Source organism: Amphiura filiformis, chromosome 3, assembly GCF_039555335.1.
Source record: "Amphiura filiformis chromosome 3, Afil_fr2py, whole genome shotgun sequence".
Classification (NCBI taxonomy): domain Eukaryota; kingdom Metazoa; phylum Echinodermata; class Ophiuroidea; order Amphilepidida; family Amphiuridae; genus Amphiura; species Amphiura filiformis.
Window position 1 is genome coordinate 60,015,704 of NC_092630.1, and position 12,805 is coordinate 60,028,508.

The window sequence follows — 12,805 nt, forward strand, 5'->3', positions numbered from 1 at the left end:
CAAAAATGGTTCCAAACCATCGAAAATGCCCCCACAAATGTGATACAGAACCGTTCATACTGCAGTTACTGTTCATTTTCCTATACAGAATACGCGTCTCACTATTGACGCGTACGCCCGTGACCTCTACAAACAGTGTATGTTATAGGTATAGGGCATTGCATAGTTAACGTCACTCTGTGAAAAAAGCCGGCCAATATGCATTGTACTCTCTGAAATTCTTGAAAATATAGTTTTGTAACATGTCCTACATTTTTAGCTAATTTAGATGTTTGGAAATATTCGCACTTTGGTGATTTAGTATGGAAGGGCACGCATGACCCAGGCCTGCAAAATTTCCTGTGTAAATCGAATGCAACTTTTAGTGACTATCACTAACTTGTGGACCGCTCTCTTCGGAAAGGCATTAAAGCTAAACCACTTGACGGATATTTTTTGTACTTGATGTCAATCAAGAATAATGTATATATTACAATGTAGGCTAAAAACTGAGTAGGTGGGGCATCTGCAAATGTTCGTACCTCCTTGATATGCAAGTGACAAATAACAGCAAAAACAACTCCCATATCTGTCCATAACTTTGGTCAGTGGAGCGAGCCAGGGTATTTCAAGTGGGTGATTATTGATTGGCAAGTGCTACATTTGGGTATAAGTACAGTCCACCATTCAATGTGGAGGATGGGCTAGACTTTATCGATTGATTTTGCTGGCGCAATTTCCTGTTAACAAGGTTTAAGTACTGCAAAGGTCGAATCATGTTTGCTGTGCAGAATAACTGCACTATGTTTCGGTTCTTTAGAGAACCTTGGGTTCTCCAAATTAAAGAACCTTTTTTGTTCGTTCAAGAGCAAAGGTTCTCCTGAGAGGACAAAAAAGGTTCTATCCATACTGCAGTTACTGTCCGTTTTCCTATACACAATACACAGTGCTCATCCCATTGACGCGTGACCTCTACAAATAGCCTACGTTAGAAGTATGGGGATTTGCCTAGTTAACGTCGCTGTGTGAAAAATAACCGGCCGATATTAAAAGTACTCTTCTAAAATTCTAGAAAATATAGTTTTGTAACATGTCCTAAATTTTAGCTAATTTAGATGTTTGGAAATATTCGTACTTTGGTGTTTTAGGAAGGATATGTAAACGACAGATAACACCAAAAAATATGAAGAAATTATTTCCAAACCGTGTTAAGTCAACAATCATTATGTTGCTCATTTTCAAGAATGCTGGTTAACAAAAAGCAGGCCATTGTCTCATTTCGTGAACAAAGGTCCACATACCATTGTTTCCTTGCGTTTCCTTTATAATCGGTTACCCAACTGAAGCTATAAATACCAGCTCATTGCGATACCGCACATATAAAACAGACACATGTGCACAACCAGAGAAGATCTGATTTAATCAGTTGAGCTGTTTTCAATGAGTGTTATCTTGGTTTAATAGCTTTTAATGGGGTTTAAGTCCTGGAAAGGTCGCGGTGAATTCTACTGTAGACATGACTGCATCATGCTAGAACCTTTATTTCTTAGAGTGTATCTTTTTATATAAAACTTCAGATAGTATCATCAATGATTCAATAACTAATACGACTAATTGAATTAGAATGATAAAAATACACTATGCCAATAAAAGGATGATTATAATTCTAATTAAAATCCACCTAGCACGGTTCATCGATTTTGTTAGATTAATAATGTTAATATTTTGAATGCGCAGATCAGATATTAATTTGTCTGGGTAAACGAAGTATTTCCTCAATGAATGTAGTTGAATGACAATATATACAATAATCGTTATCATCACAACAGCCGAAGAGCAGTGAATTTAACAACATTTCATGATGCAAATCTGGATGGTATTCAACATTTATAAGTACTTGCTACTTACACACTATTTGATGTCAGGTAAGTAATCGTTTTTAATTAACTTTTTAATTGTGCCAACACTACATAGGTGTGCAGCCTTTTGACTGTAGGCCTATGTCATAAACCAACTGGAACGGTATAACAAGTGAAATGGTCGCCATGCTTGAAGGACAGTTCCAAGATATACGTGTATAATGACAGATATTCCACATGCATTCACAACCTATCACCGGTTTTATTGTTTGCGAATTGCCCCATGGTACCTTATTCGCTGGCGAAGTGATGTAATAATCGGAATAACTACCATAGCAATAGGGTAAAACAATCTTTGAATATATTGCACTTCACTAGTACGTTCACGCGGCACCTCTGCATTGAACCATATCATGCTGATCACTCGCACCTGTAAGATTAGTATCTTTGAAAAGAACGGCATTGTATTCAATCTATGATTGCAGACATACACAAGTGATGAGTGCAACCTGTTTTTAGTGCAGCAAGATATATTCAAATATTGTTTTATCCTATTGCTATGGTGGTTAATCCGATTGTTACATCACATCGACAACGAATATAGAACAGATTTTATTTCAAATGAGGACGACTGATATATACATTACCAGTAATCAAAGAAGTGCGCACTTCCTCGCTACAGCATTACCCACAAAGAAAGAGGTGCATACTTCTCGTCACAGCATTACCCCCGGGCATTACCCCTACCCATAATCAAAGAAATGCGCACTTCTTTGCTACAACAATACTCTTACATCATTACCTGTAAGCAGAGAGGTGTGCACTTTCCCATTACCCGCATGCAAAGAAGGTTCACTTACAGCATCACCCAAAAGCAAAGAAGCATGCACTCTCCCTTTACAGACGTTGTTTACATTTACTAAATTCTCCCTGCTGTATGCAACATTAACCGAGATCAAAAAAGACGTCATTGATTTATAACACATTTTAATCAGTGAAAAACATTGCTTCCGAAATTTACGGGTCTTTGTTACAGCATCAACAACAGTGATAAAAAAAGACCTTTTGGCCTCTGATGAGCACACTACCCTAAAGAATGGAAACCCTTCTACGGACACTTTACCGGCATTTCTGGTATTCTACCCGGCAGAGTTATCATCACACAATAAATACGAGTGCTACAATCGTCAATTAAAGAAATATTACATATTCAAATGGTGACCATATTGATTTTTCTAGGTTGCTTGTATACCGTGGATGGCTTAGTGTGTTTCGTGACTCAAATGGCAGACCCAAACGAAGGAGGTAGACTGCGCTGGGCGGTACCGATAACCATGATAACACAGGGACGGGCCTGTACTCGTGTATTTGCTTCCCCCGTTGGTAAACATATGATGTATCCACCAGCACCAACTGACAAGTGTTGTATCGACGGTTGCGATGAAGTACACAGTACACAGATGTGGTTTGAAGACGACATTCCTTCTTTCCTTAATCAAACAATAGCAGGTAAAATGTCAAATTCCGTATTCTATTGTAACTTTCATTGCTTTAGTTGTTCATTTTAGAAGGGGTTACAGTAATAAGTTGTGAATAATGCCACTATTCAATAAAGCGTGCCACCTTTCAATTACTGAGACCGTACAAGCACTCACTTAGCGGAGGAGGAACACAAATCCCTTGGTCTAAATGATATTAAAACTTCGAATATTATACATATCTTAGTAATGTTTAGATTTTTACAGCCACTACAGAAAACTATCTCAAAGTATTTATACAGTTATATCAAACCTTTCCAATATTTTGCCCAGATTTGCTTAGATATCACTAATGTGATCAATGTTCCCGATTGATATTATAGATGTAATTATGAATCCAAGAGCCTCACTTAATTCAAAATGTTCTTTCATGAAATAATTTTGTTGTTTTATTTTACTTCAAGTACATCATTCAAATTAATATTTTCCGCTCATACTGTATATGTATGTATATAATCAGTTGAATGTATTAAGATATGTCATTATAATTCACAAATGAGTTGATGCGCTTTAATTTTTTGATGTTTTTTAAACAGATGAAACGTCTACTTCGAGTTTATCAACAGCCTTGACAACGGTCTCTAAGTCAGGTTTGTGATTTGATTAGATTGATGTTTTTAAAACCTTTAATTCATATGTTGATATTTTTTAAGTAATTGCGTCTTTATTTTCAATAACTGTCCTGATGAACCTGTTCGATAAACCAATTTCACTTCCGGTGGCTAGAAATCTTCACCATAGAATCTAAACTGGCAGGCGCATGCGGACAAAACTCGCTACGTCAAGTTTATTATTTTGCCAAGATTCGTTTAGATATCCGACTAATGTAACTGACTGATAAATGTTCCCGATATTTAAATGGATTTTTTTAATAAAATTTTATAAAAGTTTTATTAACGTCGAACCAACTTTAGCAGGAAACTTTCGATCTCGTGCTGCAAAAACTTGAAGTGGTCTTCCGGTTTATATTATAGATTATGAATCCAGGAGCCTCACTTAATTCAAGATATTCATTCATGAAATAATGTTGTTTTATTTTACTTCAAGCACATCGTTCAAGTTCATATGTTCCACTCATATTGTATATGGGCAAGCAAGCAAAAGTGGACATGGCCCAAAACATGAAAAATTCTCTTAACTTCAAAAGTACAAGTGCTACAATGGCAATGTCTTGCACTTACACCATGAATTTTCTTTGAAAAATGTGTTTTTTGGGTCAAATATTTTGTTACTTTTTAGAGTGAAAAAGGACCTACATTTTGGACCTCCTTTGCACATCTTCATTAAAGTTTTATTTCATATTTTTGTTTTAAATTGCTCAAGGAATATCAAAATTTACATATTTTATGATGTTTTTCATGTATCTATTAGCGGACAAACTGTAGCACGAGTTACCGTAGCGCGAGTTACCGTGTTTTTTGCAAGAAAATGTAAAACTATGAAGGGCAAATCTTTTTAAGGTACATCAAGATAGTAGTTACTTATCAAAATCAATTAGGCTTTATCATGTTTATAGTGTTTTTTGTTTTAGGGCACCATCAAAATGAAAGTGAGTGATTTTTTAGCATGTCCTCTGCTCGTAGCACGAGTTACATGTTTCACAGCTGTCCCAAACGTACAGAAGTTGGTATCTTCATCTAGCAATACTATGAGGATCTAGCCTTGAATGTTGGTTATTAAAATACAAAAAATAAAGATTCCACTCAAATGAGTTTAAAAGCTGGAGCATAAAGTTTGTGAAAGGATGCCCAAAAGTGTAGCACGAGTTACCGTGGAATTGCCCATATGTATATGGTCGAATCCAACCAAAAAGTGTCCACGGGCCAAAAATAAAAGTCCGAAATAAAAATGTCTCCACAATTTTTCCTTTTGCCCATTGATTGATGACATATTGGCCTTATAGGAACCAAAAGTGCCATTACTAATCTTGAAAAATAAATCCAGGACGTGTGATAGCAAATGTGATATCAAAACCCAATGTTACCTACGAATACCACTAGGATGCTTTCACTATCGCAATACTAATCAACCTAAAACAAATGGAATATTCACATTAACGCTTTTTTCGTGTAATGTAGACCACAGGGTGTCAGGAAAATGCTAGCTCAACCAGAAAATATTTGTTTTTATTTTTATAACGCGATCAATATGATCTTTGTCAATTTATGCTAGTTTATTTTTGAAAATGAAGTATAGGTCAGTTTCTGTATTTTATTTATCAAATGAGTATGAATCAATTTACACATTGTATAAGAACGAGTAGGATATATGTTTTCAAGAATATTAGGAATTATACGCATACACCTAACGCTTTATACAATGAAAAGGTGAAGAAACCCGGGTATTCGTAGGTAACATGAGCGATTTAACAATATCTATATTGAGTTTAGAGGTTTAAATTTGGCTATTATGGTAATGAAATAATAAAATGGTAGTTTTTAGATCTCTTTCAGATGGTACGTCCAAATGAATAAATGCTATTACCTTAGATCAAAAATTTTTTATGCTTTTAGCAAGATTTTGACCACTTCATTTTGATATACAAGTAGTTAATCAGCAATTTTAAATAATAAATAATTGTTGAATGAATCCGTATATGGGTAATAATAGTGTCCTGGGGTACCGCTTAAAGTTTTTGACAATTAATTTCCATTGGTAGGGACACTTCATTACACATGTCATGTATTATGCTGTATTCGTAAGTAACATTTCAGTATTTGTAGGTAAGAATTAGACTTTTGGTGGATATCGCAATCAAAACTTCATTTTATAAAGCACTTTGAATGTAATATTTTCTTTATGTGCGTTTATTGATACTTAAGACCCTATCATGTATTAATAATGTCGGTTCACAGCGGTTGAAAGAGGATTGAAGTAAGAAACAAAGGCACTAAAGTGACTTTAATTTGCTTAATTGCACACAAATCGCTTAAAACCGTTATTGCAGACTTGTGAAGTCCATCTTGGAGTTAGTTACGTCTTGTGGCCTTTCGTTTGAGGGCAGCTATAATTAGTTTTATACTTGGGTCCACCACTGTGTTGTCTAGATCATGAGACAATGAGAAAAGTCGTTTTTGTTCATGGTATTCGTAGGTAAACTTAGGGAAAACGTCAAAAGTTACCTTCGAATAAACCAATTTGGACACAAATTACTCAGAAACCAGAAGGTCGGTAAACGTTTAAAATGAAACACACATGACAGCTGACAAATCCAAGTATTTATCCCTTCTAATCTTCTTCGAATCTGATTTTTCTTTCAAATGAGCAGACCGTCGTCTATTTCAGTACATATTTTTCAACAATTAAGCCGTATTCGGTTTTGCATGGTGGGCATGTATGTGAATTCGCAACTTTCATTGACATATGATTTGATAGCAAACATACAGGCCTTCGTTATGTACCAATATGGGCATTGGCATGAATGGCGGTGTTTCACAATAATGTCATGATGTCAAATTGTATTCGTAGGTAATATTCGGTTACCGAAATTTACCTACGAATACTTGCTTTTATTGTTGACATCTCAGAAATATTTAAACGCAGGCTATTGAAACTTGGTAGAAATAAAGAGTGTATTACCCTGCACCTATTCCTTAACTATTGTTTACTATTCTCTCACTTTGTGGAAATGACACAGCTTTTAACATGTATTCGGAGGTAATGCACATTTTTTACCAAACCTACCTTTGTGCCATTTAGAATTTCTGGCAGCTAAACACAATAATAAAGATGTCCGAATACAATGCATTTCAGTATTGGACATATCAAAGCTTGTGTCAATTGCGCATTTATTAGTGATTTCCATTTTTTAAAGATATATCTAGTACTATGAAAAATTGTATTCGTAGGTAATGTAAAAAAATACCACTCAAAAATGATCACAAAAATTCATAATTATGTACAAATATGTGAAAAATTGAACAGGCAATCTTTGAATACACACCTTTCAGGAAATCAATTTAGATTCAATCCAATGACTTCTTTTCATAACTGATTTAGATGTTTTTAAAAATACCTTAAGAAATATTTTGAAAAAATGGGTAAAAATAGCATGTTTTGGGGGTCTCTCTGTGTCTAAATTTTTCACAGAAGGGGTCTTATTATATATGGCGCGAAGCGTATGATCAAGGCGAATAAACACAATATAAAAACGAATGTCAATTGATTAATACTTTTAAGTTATGGCCCTGAACATGCCGTGAACACTTTTCGTTGGATTCGACCATATTTAATACACACCTATGACGTCGCGCTATTGTTTTACCGCTCCATTATTTTCCACGAATGGAGCGATGATTACAATAACACGCCATTCGTAAATGCCTTTCTCTTTTTTCTGAAAAGCAAATACTTTTCAGGGAAAAAGTACTGGCATTTACGAATGTAGTGTTAATAACAATTGCACTTTCGAAAAGCATGTATTTGCGTAAAGTGCAGTATTGTTATCATCACTTCATTCATGCAAAACAATGATACGAAAAACAACAAAACTATGATTTTCATTAATACAATAAATTAAGGAAGCGGATAGCAACATTTGCACATTATTGTTATGGGACATGAGAGCACATCAGACATATCGAATTACATGCTGAATACGAGGATTGTCCTTCTGATATAAAAAAAAATAATAATTTTGATTTTGTGAAATTCGTGATATAATACAAATTTTATGGCAAATTATTAAAATGTCATATTTTTTAATTTAACAGTCCTCGAAGTAAACTTTATAAATCTAATAAATGATATGTAATGAAACTGTAGGCCTACGTAGGCCTAGCTGGGATGAAAAGCCGAATTGAAAATTTTGACCTTTCATATTGAACATAAACATTTTTTCCAAAAAGACCTACATTTTTAGTGTTTTGAGGAAAAAAATCTGTAATAATGAAGGTCAAAATTTTCATATGATGGACAGCTGTTCATCCCAACTTCATAATCTTTAGGTGCATATCGTTAGATTTATACAATTTACTTTTATACAATTTACAATTTTTAATAATTTGCCATAAAATGTGTAATGTATATATCGCGAATTTAATAAAAATCAGAATTATTTGATATCAGAAGGACATTCCTCGTGTTCAAAATCCAATTCGATGTGTCTGATTTGCTCTCAGGTCCCTCAAATATATTATATAGGCCTACACGTGCATGAAAACGTCGCTATCCGAGCCCTTAAACATAAATTTACAATGCAATCTGTGAAAAGTAAGGCAAGATCAAAACGGGCAGGTTAAAAGTTGTATATACTTATTATGCAAGATGTGTTTTTACCCTCACTTTGGTGGAAAATGCTTATTTAGGCTTAACTTAGTAAGCCCGTAACTTTAAATTATTTGGACCTTTCTTTCTACGCTTAGTGTTTTTATATCATTTTTTTGTTCTTTATATTTTTATACGTTTTCAGTGGCTTGGGACCAACGTTTAATTTGTTACATTTTGGGCAACATTGCTACATAATACACATTATGTATCATGTATTTAGGCCTATGTATCTGTTTATTTTTAAATCGTTTGCTTTGGGCATGTTCAATAATGATAAAAGCCACAGTAGGTCTATTTTCGGTATAATTTTTATTTCACTTTAGTACATCTGATGTTTCATCTGATAGTATTTTAGCATGTTTGAATATTTACTTACATCGATCAGTAGGCCTATCCGATAATTAAATATTATAATGTTAGGGACGCTCCAGTTGATTTCGGGAGGGGACTGGAAGTTGAGCTTTTATTTCGCGTAGGAAGCGGCGAAGTTTGTTTGTTGTTTTTTTTGCCGCCGAAGTTCAGGGACATAATAGGCCTAGGTAAAATGGGTTGCAATAAGGCCAACCAAATAAAACTAAGTTTACACATTTAAAATTTTCGTACCTTACTTCGGCTTAAAGTAGAATCATACCTGATTTAGGTCCTTGCTGCGAATCAACGATATATATCCTCGGAATGATTCCATCACAAATTATAATTACTAGTATCCAAGATAAATAAATAGTGTCCATAATTGCAAGGTTGTCCAAAATCGAACACTCGATTCATAGAGAAGAATATCATTGCTCATGATAGCGGCAGGTCTACCTTTCTTGAGGTACAAAACTGCAATGATCTGCATTTAACTATTTCATATTAACCTATGACCAGTTTGCCAATTTTCTTTATTATGCAAAATACAGACCTAAACGCAACTACTTCAATCATGTCAATAGTTAACACATTAGAAGTGGGCATAAAGAACTATTGATTGTACTTCTAATCACTTTAATGATTTTACGAATCTACGTTTATTCAATTTGGGTAACAAACATTTTAGATCTTTATAATTCAAGAACGTGGTTACGGATGATTTAAACTAAACACCTGGATCGTGATATGATGGGTAATTCTATAGAAATTTTACCGATAAAGCTGAGTCCGTGTATTTTTCACCCGCACCTAGTACGATCATTCTATTAGTGTATTTGATAGTGTATTCAGTGTGAGCAATTGATCAATTTGTAAAGAGCATCAAATTTCAATAACACTCCATTCGTGGAAAATAATGGAGCGGTAAAACAATAGCGCGACGTCATAAGTGTGTATTAAGTCGGTTAATGGCCGCGGATTAGAACGTGAGTGGCTAAGAATGGCCTAGGGCCTCCACTCACGTTCTAATCCTTGGCCATTATCCTATACGTAAATCAGTTGAATGTAGTAAAATATGTCACAATAATTCACAAATGAGTTGATGTGCTTTTTTTAAATGTTTTTTACACAGATGAAACATCTGCTTCAAGTTTAACAACAACCGTGACAACAGTCGCTAAGTCAGGTTTGTGATTTGATCAGTTATCATGGTCATCGGTAAAGTAAATAAGTTGTTCCCGATATTTAAATGGACTTTTTTATCAATTCTGAATTTTTTTAAACTTTTTAATTCCCATTTTGATATTTTGAAGAATCTCTCACGAGCGCGACCGTCAGCACGCAACCTATAATTGGAACAACAATAGGCAGTTATGCTGCTCCAGAAACGAATCTAACTGCTTCAAATGACAACGGTAAGTTCGCTTTACTTATAAAGTGTTGAAATTAGTGACGATTTCCTCGAGTATTGACTTGTCAAAAACAGCATCTACATCACTTCCGCTCTGAGGAAATTAAAACATGCGAAGCGCGTGAAAAATTTTGCTATTTTGAAGCTAAACTGATGAAATATGGTGCAAAAGTGGGCTAAATGCGCGCAAAGTGCGTGAAAATTTGATAAAATGGGCAAACATGAGGTTAATTTGGTCAGAAACCCATATTCAGACGTCAACATTGGCGGGATGATTGTATAGACCATCCCCCTGCCAAAATATTGGTGGGATTTACGCCCTGTGGAAATAAAATGCATCATATAGGCTAAGTGATTATTTAGAGAATAAAGGTATTGTTTGTAGCCCCTGTAATGCATCTATCGTCTCATATAACACGGGCGACATCATTATTTTAAGTAAAACAACGAAGCAAAGCCGAGTTGTTTTACGCCAAAAATAATGATGTCGCCCGTGTTATATGAGACGATAGATGCACGGCAGCGGCTAAAAACAGTACCTTTATTCTCATTTTTAAACACTTTAATTCAAATAAAAAGTATTACAAATTTTAATCAAAGTAAATCCTACATTTTGCAAGGAATTATACCTAGGGCTTTAAATCGATCAGTCCCGTTGTTGCTATGCGCCTCCGATTGGTTCAAATAGAGAGTACGCGTATCGCGTCGATGCACACGCGCTGACCCGTGTGATATCGTGTCATATCACACGGGTAAGAACCAATAAGATTGCAGGAACATTCTCAAGTGTTTAAGAATGCATAATATTTTACAATTTCATGTAAAACATTGTAAGTTGACTTCTCGATTTTCTTTCCAGCTGGTCAAAACTACAGTGGGTGTTTCATAAATGGTAGTCCATTGATATTTCCCACGTCCAATTTGATTAGTAATCCCTTTATGACCAGGGAAGTATGCTTTGGACATTGTCAATCCCGCAATATGAAATACGCTTCTGTGCACTACATATATTGTTCCTGTGGCCCGGATGGACATAACTTTAACATCTATGGTCAGGTGGCAGCTGAGCGGTGCTCTTTTAGATGTCCGGGGAACTATGAGCAGTACTGTGGTGGTGCTGATGCGGAATATCCCATACTTGCCTCCATCTTTGAATTAACAAGTAAGTATTTTAATGTAGAATTTATTACAGGAAACGTCTTGACTAAAATCACGTTTTGTTCATCGTCGGAAGAGTTGATAAAGAATTAGTAGATCAATCTTTACAAGTTATATACTACATATCTTGTTTCCTAAAATATTGTCCTTGATATATTCCCGATGTTATCTGTGAAATATCCTAGATGATGCAAACTATTCTTTTTTTTTAATAGCCTTTGCAAGAGGAAGAATTTGGAAAAAATTTGGTTTTGACCTCTGTGTAGTTCAAACTTTTGACATTCCACTAATAACTCATGAACCGTCCGTCACAGATCGGTCAATTGTTTTCTGATCAATATGGCAAGAGGAATACAGTACAGGGGTTTACAATAAGATCTGAAATTTTACCTTCATGTGTCCCTTAAAAATGGGGATTTGGTCACATTTCTTATATTTAAAAAAAAACACATGCTGTGGATTTGAACTCAGCGCCCTGGATTTGACCTAAAACACCTCTTCAGTTAGTATAATCTTGTGTATGGTTCGGAAACATTTTTGAAAGCCCTGACCCTGTGTGTCGGGGTGAGTGTCCCTATTAAAATGTCTATATTGAAAGTAATGTTCATGATAATATTCGGTTCCTGTCTTGCAATTCTATATATATAACAGACATGACAGTTGACTGTGGTACTCCGTCATCCTGGACATATTTTAATGGGAGTTGCTACCAGGAAGTTTTTACCAATGTAGTGACCAGATACACTTGGGATAATGCAAAAACCGAGTGTGAAAATCTTGCCCTCGGAGCTCATTTAGTTGTCATCAACAGCAAACAAGAAAATGATTTCATTCGTGGATTTGGATTAACGCCGCCACATGAAGCCATTTGGTTGGGGTGTTCTGATGGAAGCACAGAGGGTCAATGGGTGTGTCTTGATGGCTCTGGAAATACCTACGACCGTACGACACAAAGTGGAATAGGATTTTGGGGTCAGTCACAAAATGATGCTCGTTATGGGTCCTAACCATAAATGATGTATATGTGTTTTAGTTGTATTATTGATTGAGTCTAACAGCCTGTTATTAAGGGTTGACTGTATTGTTGTCGGGGCAGACAAAAAGATCACTTTTCATTGTCTAAATCAATATATTATTGAAAAATAACATCTTAAAGTTTTACAGAAGTTCAGTCTGCAAATCATATATACATATACTTTAGAAACTTGCTTGATTTATTGTTGTTAATGAATTATGTACGT

The 12,805-nt window shown here is 35.1% G+C and overlaps 1 protein-coding gene across 1 annotated transcript; it reads left to right on the top strand.

The window, feature by feature from the left end:
- The first annotated feature begins 1,785 nt into the window (after positions 1–1,785).
- Positions 1,786–12,571, top strand: LOC140148815 (uncharacterized). The gene is made up of 7 exons (XM_072170888.1): positions 1,786–1,904; positions 3,078–3,347; positions 3,913–3,966; positions 10,128–10,181; positions 10,309–10,410; positions 11,266–11,568; positions 12,216–12,571. The coding sequence occupies exons 1-7, from the start codon at positions 1,838–1,840 to the stop codon at positions 12,569–12,571; spliced, it is 1,206 nt and encodes a 401-aa protein (XP_072026989.1). The 5' UTR covers positions 1,786–1,837.
- Positions 12,572–12,805: the final 234 nt, after the last annotated feature.

Bases quoted from the DNA above. Each gene is read 5' to 3' on its own strand.
- LOC140148815 (XM_072170888.1), top strand. From the start codon at position 1,838: ATGATGCAAATCTGGATGGTATTCAACATTTATAAGTACTTGCTACTT. The intron at 10,411-11,265 runs GTAAGTTCGCTT...TTTTCTTTCCAG, and splicing joins AACTGCTTCAAATGACAACG to CTGGTCAAAACTACAGTGGG. The intron at 11,569-12,215 runs GTAAGTATTTTA...TATATATAACAG, and splicing joins CTCCATCTTTGAATTAACAA to ACATGACAGTTGACTGTGGT.